Below are 14,981 nucleotides of genomic sequence, written 5' to 3' on the forward strand. Positions count from 1 at the left end.
CCAAGCGCATGCGAGGTCAACAATGCTGATGGCTGGTTCCTACTACCAAGCGCATGTGAGTTCAACAATGCTGACGGGTGGTTCCTACTACCAAGCGCATGCGAGGTCAACAATGCTGATGGCTGGTTCCTACTACCAAGCGCATGTGAGGTCAACAATGCTGATGGCTGGTTCCTACTACCAAGCGCATGTGAGGACAACAATGCTGACGGCTGGTTCCTACTACCAAGCGCATGTGAGGACAACACACACACACGTTCTGCAAAGAAATACATGACCTTTTCTGCACTGCCTGAGAGAAAGAAAACAGCTTATCTAGAGCTCCACTGTCCACTGTTCCAGCTCCACTGTCTCCTTTCATTCAAATTCATATCTCAAAATTCGAATTCAATCTCCTGTGAGACGGATCTGAGGTTTCTCTCTCTACCAGTCTCGCTCTCCCTATTGCTGTCTCTTTCCGTCTCATTTGGTGTGTCTCTCTCTCCGTATCGCTCCCTTTCTGCCTCAGATTTTGGAACCTCTGGCTGTGAGGTTGACTGATCTCTACAGTGATGTGAATCCACAGCAACACGTTGATTCAGTAAATAGACCCTGATAACACACGTGGCTCTCCTTCCATCCTGTCTCCAGTCTATATTTTTTGCAGCGAAACAAAAACAAACAATCTAACCCTCCAAACCTCTCAAAGGGTTCTCTGAAAGTTCCCCTATTCAGACTAATCCTCGCCATGGTTATTATGGAAGGTACTGAAGACTTGTATTGTTCTAGCCACAATCAAACTGAACCAGGAAGAGAGCAACAAGTGTGTCTGTGTGAGTGTGTGTGTAGATGGATTGCTATGCGTCAACCACTTCAATGTCCAGGAGATGGATGAGACGAAAGAGTGTTACCGTGACAACAGGCTGTGGAGATGAACAAGGGTTCTATGAAAGGGTGAATGCACTCAGGGCAGGTGTGTGGGTGGTGATGAAGGATTGAGGTATTAGAAGACCACCCTCACCTCTGAGACACACACACACACAGCTAATTAACATTATCCCAATAATGGTCACCTACATTAAGGATGTGACTGTGGAGGTGTGATTGCGTGAACCCATTAAGCAGTCTAATGCCACACAGACACACACAACAGAGCCCTCAAACTCAGTTCCACTGCTTTGTTTCCCCAGTGTTCCCCTCTAATCAGGGACTGATTTAGACCTGGGACACCAGGTGGGTGCAATTAATGTTCAGGTAGAACAGAGAACCAGCAGGTTCCGGACCTCGTAGGGTAAGAGTTGAATACCCTGGACCAGGGGATTGCAGGATTTTAGGGTGCTACAACCCAATCGGCTTGTCCACTAGATCTAACAGGCAGTAGTGATGGGTGGGGGGATAGATACATGTACACATATTTTGAGAAGCTTGTTCTCCTTCTTTTTAATTAGGAAGCCAATTTGTTTTCAGCACTTTTATGCCATGACTGATCATTATTATTATTATTATTATTATTATGCCATGACTGATCATTATTATTATTATTATGCCATGACTGATCATTATTATTATTATTATTATTATTATGCCATGACTGATTATTATTATTATTATGACATGACTGATCATTATTATTATTATTATTATTATTATTATGCCATGACTGATTATTATTATTATTATGACATGACTGATCATTATTATTATTATTTTGCCATGACTGATCAAAACATTCTCATGGCTTCTCTTGTTCCTCTGCAGCAGACATATGGTGAGAAATATGTTTGGAACATCGAATCGCAATAAATATAGAATCATGAGAATCGCAATACATATAGAATCATGAGAATCGCAATACATATAGAATCATGAGAATCGCAATAAATATAGAATCATGAGCCAATAAATATAGAAAAGTATCATATAGAATCATGAGAATCAATAAATATAGAATTTCAATAAATATAGAGGTCCCTGGCAATTCCCAGCTTTAACACACAGTGAATGAAAGTGCAAGATGCATTCCTCATTTTACTGGAGGGCCACACAATGCTTTGGACCTGAATCAAAACCATTCAGCCCATCTAACACTGAAACCCACCAATACATATAGAATCCTCGTTTCATGAGTCTGGCAAACTTTAACACACAGTGAATGAAAGTGAAGATGCATTCCTCAATGGACAATGCTTTGGAGTCAAAACCCACGTCTGAACTTTCTACATTTTTTCTTTGCTTTAACCCTTTACACTCATGGGAATTGGCCTATATGGATAAGGTCAAATTGAAATGTTTCTTACAGAAGACCTATAAAAAGCACATGACAATGCTAGAAAAACGTTGGAGATTATGGGGAAATGATCAGACCAAAAGGTGAGGACACAACAGTTCACCTGACAAGACTGAATCCAAACATTAACACTGTTGATTTGATGTGCATTTTACATTTACTGTACTTTTCACAGCATTTGTCAATAATAACATCTGAAAATACTCTGGATACATTCAGTAACATAATAGAGTTAGGGTTTGAGTGAGGTCTAACTGGCGTCTCCAAGTGTCCACACACCTCTCCAAACTGTGCACAGTTCAGTCATTTCAATGCACCTTTATGACTCAAGGAAATCGCTTTCAAGGTGCTTTTTTGAGCTCTCCTAGCTTTGCAAATTGAGGAAATGAAGCAATCACACTTGTAGTTTTGTTTGGAACACAACCCCGTGTGCACACAATCACAGTTGTAGTTGTTTTGTTTGGAACACAACCCCGTGTGCACACAATCACAGTTGTTGTTGTTTTGTTTGGAACACAACCCCGTGTGCACACAATCACAGTTGTAGTTGTTTTGTTTGGAACACAACCCCGTGTGCACACAATCACAGTTGTAGTTGTTTTGTTTGGAACACAACCCCGTGTGCACACAATCACAGTTGTTGTTGTTTTGTTTGGAACACAACCCCGTGTGCACACAATCACAGTTGTAGTTGTTTTGTTTGGAACACAACCCCGTGTGCACACAATCACAGTTGTAGTTGTTTTGTTTGGAACACAACCCCGTGTGCACACAATCACAGTTGTAGTTGTTTTGTTTGGAACACAACCCCGTGTGCACACAATCACAGTTGTAGTTGTTTTGTTTGGAACACAACCCCGTGTGCACACAATCACAGTTGTAGTTGTTTTGTTTGGAACACAACCCCGTGTGCACACAATCACAGTTGTAGTTGTTTTGTTTGGAACACAACCCCGTGTGCACACAATCACAGTTGTAGTTGTTTTGTTTGGAACACAACCCCGTGTGCACACAATCACAGTTGTAGTTGTTTTGTTTGGAACACAACCCCGTGTGCACACAATCACAGTTGTAGTTGTTTTGTTTGGAACACAACCCCGTGTGCACACAATCACAGTTGTTGTTCACGCAATCCAAAAACATTCCTTTATAAAAATCACAATCTGGATCAGGTGGATCATTGAAAGCTAACATTGTTGCCAATACAATAAGCGAAGTTATAAAATATAATCTTACAGTGTTAGGCTTCAAAAGGCACTTCAGACAAACCGATTGTAATTTAGGTGCGCATCGAATGGAGTCATGAGTGCATTCATGTGCGTATTCCGTGGGAAATCTTCTTCACAATACGACAAACATAAGCTCCTTCTGTTCAGGACAACTCTGAGTATAAGGCAGGTCATCCATGTAACTGTGGATTAAAGATGATATGAATTGCAGATTTGGAATCACGGGTGTGTGGTGTGCTTTTATGACATTAAATCTGTATTTAATATAACCCTTATCGACTCGTCTTTTAAAACACAGACTCCTCACGACATGTCGCCTTCCACATTTCCCTCACTCAGACAACAACAAACATACAAATGTAGGCCCATTAGTGGGAGGGATGCGGACATGTTCTTGTTGAGAGTGGTTCTCAAGTTTAAAACGACTGTCAGTCAAAAGATATACAAGTGTGCTTGCTTCATTTCCTCAAGCCGAGAACATGAGCGCTGATGTCCCGTATAGCATGTAACTGTACAGCTACTGCGTTCCAATTTAGGCACTTATCAATGAGAAAATCAGCCATTTTCAACCCGTATATGGGATGACTGGAGTTGTGAGTGGAAAGGGCTACTGGAAAAGGAAATTAAATTAGGATAAATGTGATCAAGATTGTACTGGGAGTCTGTGAGTGTAGAGTCTGGCCTCATGTAATATCATCCCCTCCATGCCTAAGTCAATGGGTGAGACAGGTCTCAAGGGGGATGAGGCTGTGGATGGAGGGAGTGGGGTGCCAGGGAAGGAGGGGGAGATGGATAGAAATCAAACACAAAGATACAGCGTTTTGCCGTCCCTCTCTCCCAATTTCCCCCTGCAATTTCTCAAGCAAGAATTTTGCTACGACTGTCTGATAGTGATCTGAGTGGGGCGGGGAAAAACTGAAAACTACCTGTTATTGGCAGAGAGGTTTGGAATGCTCTTTCTTATGGGTCTATTAACTAGTGGTGATGTCACCAGGCAGGTCAAAACTCCATCCCACCGGCAAAGGCTGACATTTCAGGGGGTCTTTACAAACAGCTCTTACACTAAAAGGGCTTTAGCATCATTTTCACAGATTCACAGTATTATTCCAACCCCATTGTGTGGAAATATATATAAAAAACAGAAAATCTAATTCTTCACTGCACTGGGCCTTAAAAAAAAAATACAGTTGAAGTCAGAAGTTTACATCCACTTAGGCTGGAGTCATTAAAATCATTTTTCAACCACTCCACAAATGTCTTGTTATCAAACTATAGTTTTGGCAAGTCTGTTAGGACTTCTTCTTTGTGAATGACAACAACCACCGAAGCCAATGCCTGTTCACACCGCAATCATCCAGAAGGCGAGTTCAGTACAGGTGCATCAAAGCTGGAACCGAGAGATTGAGAAACAGCTTCTATCTCAAGGCCATCAGACTGTTAAACAGCCATCACTAACTCCGAGAGGCTGACCACAATGAGACTCGATCACTTTAATAAATGGTTCACTAGTCACTTTAAACAATGCCACTTTAATAATGTTTACATATCTTACATTACTCATATCACATGTACAGTTGAAGTCGGAAGTTTACATACGCTTAGTTTGGAGTCATTAAAAGTTTTGGCAAGTCGGTTAGAACATCTACTTTGTACATGACACAAGTCATTTTCACAACAATTGTTTACAGACAGATTATTTCACTTATAATTCACTGTATCACAATTTCAGTGGGTCAGAAGTTTACATACACTAAGTTGACTGTGCCTTTAAACAGCTTGGAAAATTCCCAAAAATTATGATGTCATGGCTTTAGAAGCTTCTGATAGGCTAATTGACATAATTTGAGTCAATTGGAGGTGTACCTGTGGATGTCTTTCAAGGCCTACCTTCAAACTCAGTGCCTCTTTGCTTGACATCATGAGAAAATCAAAAGAAATCAGCCAAGACCTCAGAAAAAAATTTGTAGATCTCCACAAGAGAAATTTCCAAACGGCTGAAGGTACTACGTTCATCTGTACAAACAATAGTACCGAAGTATAAACACCATGGGAACACGCAGCCGTCATACCGCTCAGGAAGGAGATGCGTTCTGTCTCCTAGAGACAGACGTATTTGGTGCGAAAAGTGCAAATCAATCCCAGAAAAACAGCAAAGGACCTTGTGAAGATGCTGGAGGAAACCGGTACAAAAGTATCTATATCCACAATAAAACGAGTCCTATATCAACATTACATGAAAGGCCGCTCAGCAAGGAAGAAGCCACTGCTCCAAAACCGCCATAAAAAAAACCAGACTACGGTTTGCAACTGCACATGGTGACAAAGATCCTACTTTTTGGAGAAATGTGCTCTGGTCTGACGAAATAAAAATAGAACTGTTTGGCCACAATAACCATGTTTGGAGGAAAAAGGGGGAGACTTGCAAGCCGAAGAACACCATCCCAACCGTGAAGCACGGGGGTGGCAGCATCATGTTGTGGGTAAGCTTTGCTGCAGGAGGGACTGGTGCACCTCACAAAATAGATGGCTTCATGAGGGAGGAAAATTATGTGGATGTATTGAAGCAACATCTCAAGACATAAGTCAGGAAGTTAAAGCTTGGCCGCAAATGGGTCTTCCAAATGGACAATGACCCCAAGCATACTTCCAAAGTTGTGGCAAAATGGCTTAAGGACAACAAAGTCAAGGTATTGGAGTGGCCATCACAAAGCCCTGACCTCAATCCTATAGAAAATGTGTGGGCAGAACTGAAAAAGCATGTGCGAGCAAGGAGGCCTACAAACCTGACTCAATTACACCAGCTCTGTCAGGAGGAATGGGCCAAAATTCACCCAACTTATTGTGGGAAGCTTGTGGAAGGCTACTGGAAACGTTGGACCCAAGTTAAACAATTTAAAGGCAATGCTACCAAATACTAATTGAGTGAGTGAGTGAGTGAGTGAGTGAGTGAGTGGTGAGTGAGTGTGTGAGTGAGTGAGTGAGTGAGTGAGTGGTGAGTGGTGAGTGAGTGAGTGAGTGAGTGAGTGAGTGAGTGAGTGAGTGAGTGTGTGTGAGTGTGTGTGTGTGTGTGTGTGTGTGTGTGTGTGTGTGTGTGTGTGTGTGTATGTATGTATGTATGTATGTATGTATGTATGTATGTATGTATGTAAACTTCTGACCCACTGGGAATGTGATCACATTCTTACAATAAAGTGGTGATCCTAACTGACCTAAGACAGGGATTTGTTTTGAGGATTAAATGTCAGGAATTGTAAAAACTGAGTTTAAATGTATTTGGCTAAGGTGTATGTAAACTTCCGATTTCAACTGTATGTATGAAAAGTTGTAAAACATTATCCTAAATATAAAACCATCAACTTGGTTACCATTGGTACTTAATATGAGTTGTCAGTATATAAATATAATACATATATTTTGTACATACTTTTATTTACTTTGTAATTTTTTTGTTGTAAATGTTTTGGTGCCAAACTGGTGGCAGTCGTGAAAAATGTCAATAGTTGGAAAAATTCATTAAAAATAATTCCATTGTTGATCAGATGCTTTTTTTAATCAATTAGGCAATAACCATATGGTCTATCCACTACAAACTCATGGACAATATCGACACAGATATAAATGTGAATACTATATCAACTTTTTTTTTGTCAAAGTATAAATGACTAAAGTTACCATAGATGAACTGTTAATTACCAATATTAGCAGAGATTCCAGTAACTTTAGTAAATTACCAGTAGCTTTGCAACCCTATTCCCAGGAGACTGTTGTTCATAAGCTTTTATAAGATGGTGTGTGTGTGTTCGTGCGTAGCGCACATTGCTTTAACATGTGTTGGAGTGCTGGCACTTCTAAACCCCCGGTTCACAGTGCACTTGGGTGGGTCAGAAGGACACGGGAGCGAGAGGCTACCACTGATGAGAGAATACCACTGAGGAGGATAGAGGGAGGGGATTGACAATAATAAGAAGAGAGAAATTGTGGAGAGGCAGGCAGCACAAGTCCACAAGCCCCTTTGGGACCACTTAGAAAGGAATGTGTTATTACATTTTTTCCAGAGTCGTCTGAAAAGGCCTGTATCCATCTGTTCATTAGAATAGTATTAGACAGTGTACTTGTTTGTGTGTTAAACGCTCAACTTACACGTTGATGGCATTCTCCAGGACTGAGGGTTCGGTTCTCTCCAACTTGTGCTGGTTCTGACCCAGATAGGCAAACCTGCAGAACAACACACACACAGTCAGTGTTTAAACAGCTGATCACCACGGAGACCCAAACATCACCAAACATTTCAGATAACGTAAGTAGCATCACACCTCTTTTTTTTTAGACAACACTGTATCAAATATTTAACATTTAATTTGGAAAGTATGTGGACGCCTACTCGTCAAACATCTCATTCCAAACTAAAAGTAACATTGAAAAATAGTAATCAATATATAGAAAAACACAGAATCCCAAACAATGTTCATAAATCTGAGTTGACTGATTTCTGGAAGGCCAGCATCGCGGAGTCGCCTCGTTACTGTTGACGTTGAGACTGGTGTTTTGTGGGTACTATTTAGTGAAGCTGCCAGTTGAGGACTCGTGAGGCGTCTGTTTCTCAAACTAGACACTCTAATCTACTTGTCCTCTTGCTCAGTTGTGCAGCTGTGCCTCCCACTCCTCTTTCTATTCTGGTTAGAGCCAGTTTGCACGGTTCTGTGAAGGGAGTAGTACACAGCGTTGTACGAGATCTCTTGCCTGCATCTAGCTTATCTAGGGTGTAATCATTAGTCCAACAGTTGCAAACAAGAGTTTCTATTGGACAAATTCTGGTTTTTATCCCCGTTTTGTTTGCATCCGTTTAAGAAACGTTTATCAACAGAAATCGATGGAATGAAGACACCCCTGATCACACAAACAGTTCACTTTGTATTCCTTCTTGCCTCTATGCACTCTCGTCTCACCTTTTCCCTTCGTTTGTAGACTTCAATGAACAACACTTCAGCTGTATGTGACCAGGCGAAAAAAAACTTTCCAAGCCAAACCATATCATAACCACTACACACAGCCTACATAGTTGTCCCCATATTAGCTAAAGTAACGTCCTAGTCAACATAGCTAATAGGACTAACTCATTCGTAAACCTGCTACATTCATGCAGTAACGTTACAGTGTACAGTCACAGTAAGCAGTTACACCGGCAGGCTCCAGCGGCAATACATTAATAAAACCAAAAGCCCACCTTGACTTGGAAGAGTTCCAGTGTTGGATAGTCATAGCCAGCAAGCTAACATAGCATCCCTCTCTGTTTGAGCCAGGTGTTTGAGTAACTAAACTAGCCAGCTGCATTTGCTAGCTAAGTGAAACTGAAAAAAGAAAAAAAGTACAGAATCTCACATGCTTCTCCTTCATTTTTGAAGAAATTAATTTGTTGAAAACTGTTCAACTATTGTCTCTCTCTCTCTTTGAGTCAACTACTCACCATATTAGATGCAGTGCTAGTTAGCTGTAGCTTATGCTTTCAGTACTAGATTCATTATCTGATCCTTTGATTGGGTGGACCACATTTCAGTTCATGCTGCAAAAGCTCTGATAGGTTGGAGGACATCCTCTGGAAGTTGTAATAATTACTGTGTAAGTCTATGGAAGGGTGTGAGAACCAAGAGCTTCTTAGGTTTTGTATTGAAGTCAATGTACCAAAAGGAGGACGGAAACTAGCTGTCTTCTGGCTACACCATGGTGCTACCCTACAGAGTGCTGTTGAGGCTACTGTAGACCTTTATTGCAAAACAATGTGTTTTAATCAATTATTTGGTGACATTAATATATTTAGTATAGTTTTATCTAAAAAGGATAACTTTTTCAATTTTTTAACATTTATATTTTTGCGAAATTCACTGAGGGTGGTCCTCCCGTTCCTCCTCTGAGGAGCCTCCACTGGTTAAGGTAAAAGCAAGGTGACGTATAACCAATAATTATCTTCATACAATAGTTCCCAGTACAGTATACAATGGCTGTGTTCAGTTCCTCCAAAATGTGATAATCTGAGTGACCAGGGTACAGAAGGACACAGGAACAAAGGACAGTATGACGAACAGCACCTATAAATACAGGGCTGTGAGGGGAGAGCGAGAAACACAAAACTTTATTGTTCCCCTAGCCTGATTAATCTCTCAATTTCTGTGGTTCCATCAGGACGCCCCACAGGTAGGCAGACGTGAGTGTGTGTGTGTTCTGATGGGATTAGGCTCCAAGGGTCTTCAAAGGCCCAACACACACACTTAGTTGTTCATTGAGGAAGAGACGGCCGTAGCTAACCTGAGGTACCCCTCTGTGTCCTGAGTTCCATCCCTACACTGATGGCCACTATAGTATAGGCTACCATAGCACATGGTGAAAAGCTCGGATGATGAGAGCAGAAGTATACTTCTGAAGGGGGATTATAGATATGATCATACAGTACATATTAACTTAATGAGCCATTCATTGTATGTGTCCTACAGACACAGTATGTACAGGGCCTTCAGAAAGAATTCACACCCCTCAACTTTTTCCACATTTTGTTGTTACAGCCTGAATTCAAAATTGATTACATTTATATTTTTGTGTCACTGGCCTAGACACAATACCCCATAATGTCAAAGTGGAATCGTGTTTTTAGAAATGTTTACAAATGTACAAAAAGCTGAAATGTCTTGAGTCAATAAGTATTAAACTCCTCTGTTATTGCAAGACGAAATAAGTTCAGGAGTAAAAATGTGCTTGACAAGTCACATTAGTTGCATGGACACACTCTGTGTGCAATAATAGTGCTTCACATGATTTTTGAATTAATCCCTCTACACACCACACAGAATTATCTATAAGGTCCCTCAGTTGAGCAGTGAATTTCAACCACAGAGTCAACCACAAAGACCAGAAAGGTTTTCCAAATCCTTGCAAAGAAGGGCACCTATTGGTAGATGGGTAAAACAAAAAAGTAGACATTGAATATCCCTTTGATCAGTATGAAGTTATTCATACTAGTGGTTAGGGCGTTGGACTAGTAACCGGAAGGTTGCAAGTTCAAATCCCCAAGCTGACAAGGTACAAATCTGTCGTTCTGCCCCTGAACAGGCAGTTAACCCACTGTTCCTAGGCCGTCATTGAAAATAAGAATTTGTTCTTAACTGACTTGCCTAGTTAAATAAAGGTAAAATAAAAATAAATAAAAATTACACTTTGGATGGTGTATCAATACACCCAGTCACTACAAAGATACAGGTGTCCTTCCTAACTCAGTATCCGGAGAGGAAGGATACCACTCAGGGATTTCACCATGAGGCCAATGGTGACTTTAAAACAGTCAGAGTTTAATGGCTGTGACAGGAGAAAACTGAGGATGGATCAACAACATTGCAGTTACTCCACAATACTAACCTAATTGACAGATATTCCAAAATATGACAATACTAACCTAATAAAAAATATTCCAAAACATGCATCCTGTTTGCAACAAGGCACTAAAGTGATACTACAAAAAATGCTGCAAAGCAATTCAGTTTTGTCCTGAATACAAAGTGTTATGTTTGGGGCAAATCCAATACAACACATTACTGAGTACCACTTTCCATATTTACAAGCATAGGGGTGGCTGCATCATGTTATGGGTATGCTTGTAATCTTTAAGGACAAATGGATCTATGCACAGGCAAAATCCTACAGGAAAGCCTGGTTCAGTCTGTTTCCACCAGACACTAGGAGATGATTTACCTTTCATTAACCAAAAACATAAGGCCAACTCTACACTGGCGTTGCTTACCAAGAAGGCAGTGAATGTTCCGGAGTGATCGAGATCCAGTTTTTACTTAAATCTACTTGAAAATCGATGGAAAGACCTGAAAATGGCTGTTTAGCAATGATCAACAACCAATTTGACAGAGCTCTAACCATTTTTTACTGTGAACACTGAGGTTGTTTTAACAGTGGTCAAGTAGCCTACTGTGGCTATTTGATCATAATGTAGGTATAGCAGAGTGGCCTACCATAAAAACCATCCAACCACATTTTAACATGGAAATAGCTGTTATCGTTCAGCCTACAGAAGTAGCCAATGTGTGTTGTTCAGTTTAGGCCTACATTCCATGAGACTGTTGAAAAAAACAAGCCGAGCTTGACATTAACCTGTTCATCCACTTGTCCTTCAGACAAGGTGACACAAAATGTTGTTGTTTGATGCAAGAAACCACTTTACAAAATAAAATGCAGCATTATTCTCATACCATTATTACAGAGAATCAGACAAATTATGCTTTCTTCTGCCTATTGGCTACTTAGCTTATTGAAGCCTGTCTCAAAATACAACACACACAAAAAAGCTCTGTACCTGACTCACTTTTCAAAAATGTCTAGAAATGCACACGTTTTGTGCTCTTGTAGGAAGCAATCACTCCCCCATTGCTGACTACAAATTATTTATAACTGGGCTATTAAAAGTTTTGAGAATGACACAAATATTAATTTTCACAAAGTTTGCTGCTTCAGTGTCTTTAGATATTTTTGTCAGATGTTCCTATGGAATACTGAAGTATAATTACAAGCATTTCATAAGTGTCAAAGGCTTTTTCAAGACCTCTGCAATCCACCCTGGCATGCTGTCAATTAACTTCTGGGCCACATCCTGACTGATGGTAGCCCATTCTTGCATAATCAATGCTTGGAGTTAGTCAGAATTTGTGGGTTTTTGTTTGTCCACCCGCCTCTTGAGAATTAACCACAAGTTCTCAATGGGATTAAGGTCTGGGGAGTTTCCTGGCCATGGACCCAAAATATCAATGTTTTCTTCCCCGAGCCACTTAGTTATCACTTTTGCCTTATGGCAAGGTGCTCCATCATGCTGGAAAAGGCATTGTTCGTCACCAAACTGTTCCTGGATGGTTGGGAGAAGTTGCTCTTGGAGGATGTGCTGGTACCATTCTTTATTCATGGCTGTGTTCTAAGCCAAAATTGTGAGTGTGCCCACTCCCTTGGCTGAGAAGCAACCGCACACATGAATGGTCTCAGGATACTGTTGGCATGACTCAGGACTGATGGTAGCGCTCACCTTGTCTTCTCCAGACAAGCTTTTTTTCCAGATGCCCCAAACAATCAGAAAGGGGATTCATCAGAGAAAATGACTTTACCGCCATCCTCAGCAGTCCAATTCCTGTACCTTTTGCAGAATATCAGCCTGATGTTTTTTCCTGGAGAGAAGTGGCTCCTTTGCTGCCCTTCTTGACACCAGGCCATCATCCAAAAGTCTTCACCTCACTGTGCATGCAGATGCACTCACACCTGCCTGCTGCCATTCCTGAGCAAGCTCTGTACTGGTGGTGCCCCGATCCCACAGCTGAATCAACTTTAGGAGAAGGTCCTGGCGCTTGCTGGACTTTCTTGGGCACCCTGAAGCCTTCTTCACAACAATTGAACCGCTCTCCTTGAAGTTCTCGATGATCCGATAAATGGTTGATTTAGGTGCAATCTTACTGGCAGCAATATCCTTGCCTGTGAAGCTCTTTTTGTGCAAAGCAATGATGACGGCACGTGTTTCCTTGCAGGTAACCATGGTTGACAGAGGAAGAACAATGATTCCAAGCACCACCCTCCTTTTGAAGCTTCCAGTCTGTTATTCGAACTCAATCAGCATGACAGAGTGATCTCCAGCCTTGTCCTCGTCAACACTCACACCTGTGTTAACGAGATAATCACTGACATGATGTCAATTGGTCCTTTTGTGGCAGGGCTGAAATGCAGTGGAAATGTTTTTGGGGATCCAATTCATTTGCATGGCAAAGAGGGACTTTGCAATTAATTGCAATTCATCTGATCACTCTTCGTAACATTCTGGAGTATATGCAAATTACCATCATACAAACTGAGGCAGCTGACTTTGAAAATGAATATTTGTGTCATTCTCAAAACTTTTGACCACGACTGTAGACAGTGTCACACCTTGATGCACTCAGCGAGAATTAGTCTAATGACAACATTGTATTCAAGAACAAATGGATTTGTTTCAGCGTGTTTTAGGGGTGAAATGGTTTTCATTGAAGGGTTTGGGTGTTATGGTTTTATTGTCACATATGCCGGATAGGTGCAGTGAAATGTGTTGTTTTACAAGGTCAGCCATAGTAGTAGGATTCCCTTGAGTACATTATGTTTAAGTGCCTTGCTCAATGGGTACATGGACAGATTTTTCACCTGGTCATGAGGTCATTAGTGTGCCGTTCTCCAGTTGACAGAGTCCATTTAGAACATCACCCTAATAGTGACTATGGGACGGCCTGTCCCCGTCTTCAGGACAGGATGTCTTCTATTATCATTATCAACAGTCCAGAGAAAAGGATCAGAATCAGACTGGCTGATCATCAGTTCCGTTTGTCTCACAGGGACCACTTTCATAACGAAACGAGTCTCCGTCATGATTAGACGTTTGGGCAGTTTTGTGTCAGTAGGTCAGAAGCTCACAGGGGTTGAAATGCAATACTCAGTGTGACGGCAGTGTGAAGATCGATCTTTTCGGCATACAGTCAATCATCAAACACCTGACTTAGTCTCACATGATGCGTGGAAGCCCCTCGTTATCATGGTGTGTGTGTGTGTGTCTCACCTCTCATATATGAGCATGTCCTCCTCGGCAGGGAGCGCGGCCAGGTTGAGTCCATAGGTTTCCCTCATGGACTGTTGCAGGAAGTCCTGTGTGGGGGCAAGGATCAAATGTTAGGGGTCAAAAGGTTAGAGAGGTGAGAGGTAACAGTGAGGAGTGGGATGAAAGGAGACAAACAAACAGTATGAAATCATCCTGAACAACTCTGACTAGACCTCCTCAAGCGCCTCAGTCAGCGCCTCAGAAATCATCCTGAACAACTCTGACTAGACCTCCTCAAGCGCCTCCTCAGATTGTACCCCCTTCCTCTAACCAGGGACCAAACCTGAGGAGAACATGTCAACACATCCTCCCCTCCTGAGAAACACTAGACGTGGGAAGTGTAGTTTACTGTGGGAGGTGTGCTTTGTAGTCCGCAGGGAGAAAATAGATGGCTTTTCAGCAAACACAAAGCCACATAGGAAAACTACAGACTGGAACACCTGTGATTGTCACCACAAGAGACTAGAGTGAGAATGAATACGAACAACAATAAAGGTGAAGTGTACATCCATCTTCTGTCCCTACAGAACGTGGATGGTCCAGCGGTGGTTTAAGTAACAGCAGTAGCCTTTCAAGCACTTATCTCCTCTGAGATGATGGGACAGCTCTATGTCCAACACAAAACATAGCATTTCCATTCAAAGGCTATGGATTCAGCCTGGCACCATGGTTTGGGCCCAAGACGAGAGAACTGGAGGGAGGTGGCCGGATACAACAAAATACAAGAGAGTGAAGTTTTGCAAACACACACACAGAAACAAACTCTCACACGAACGCACACACACAGAGGGGGAATATGGAATTAGTGTGTCTAATTATACAGCAAGCAGAAAGGTAA

At 41.5% G+C, this 14,981-nt stretch overlaps 1 protein-coding gene across 2 annotated transcripts in view; it reads right to left on the minus strand.

The window, feature by feature from the left end:
* fig4a (FIG4 phosphoinositide 5-phosphatase a) overlaps positions 1–14,981 on the minus strand; it is a 104,723-nt gene that overhangs the window by 3,307 nt on the left and 86,435 nt on the right. For both annotated transcript variants that reach the window (XM_024378321.1, XM_024378320.1), the window contains 2 exons: positions 14,105–14,190; positions 7,636–7,710 (listed from right to left, as the gene is read on the minus strand). In XM_024378321.1, the coding sequence (XP_024234089.1) occupies positions 7,636–7,710; positions 14,105–14,190 (161 nt within the window). The remainder of the gene's footprint in view (positions 1–7,635; positions 7,711–14,104; positions 14,191–14,981) is intronic.

Source organism: Oncorhynchus tshawytscha, linkage group LG18, assembly GCF_018296145.1.
Source record: "Oncorhynchus tshawytscha isolate Ot180627B linkage group LG18, Otsh_v2.0, whole genome shotgun sequence".
Classification (NCBI taxonomy): domain Eukaryota; kingdom Metazoa; phylum Chordata; class Actinopteri; order Salmoniformes; family Salmonidae; genus Oncorhynchus; species Oncorhynchus tshawytscha.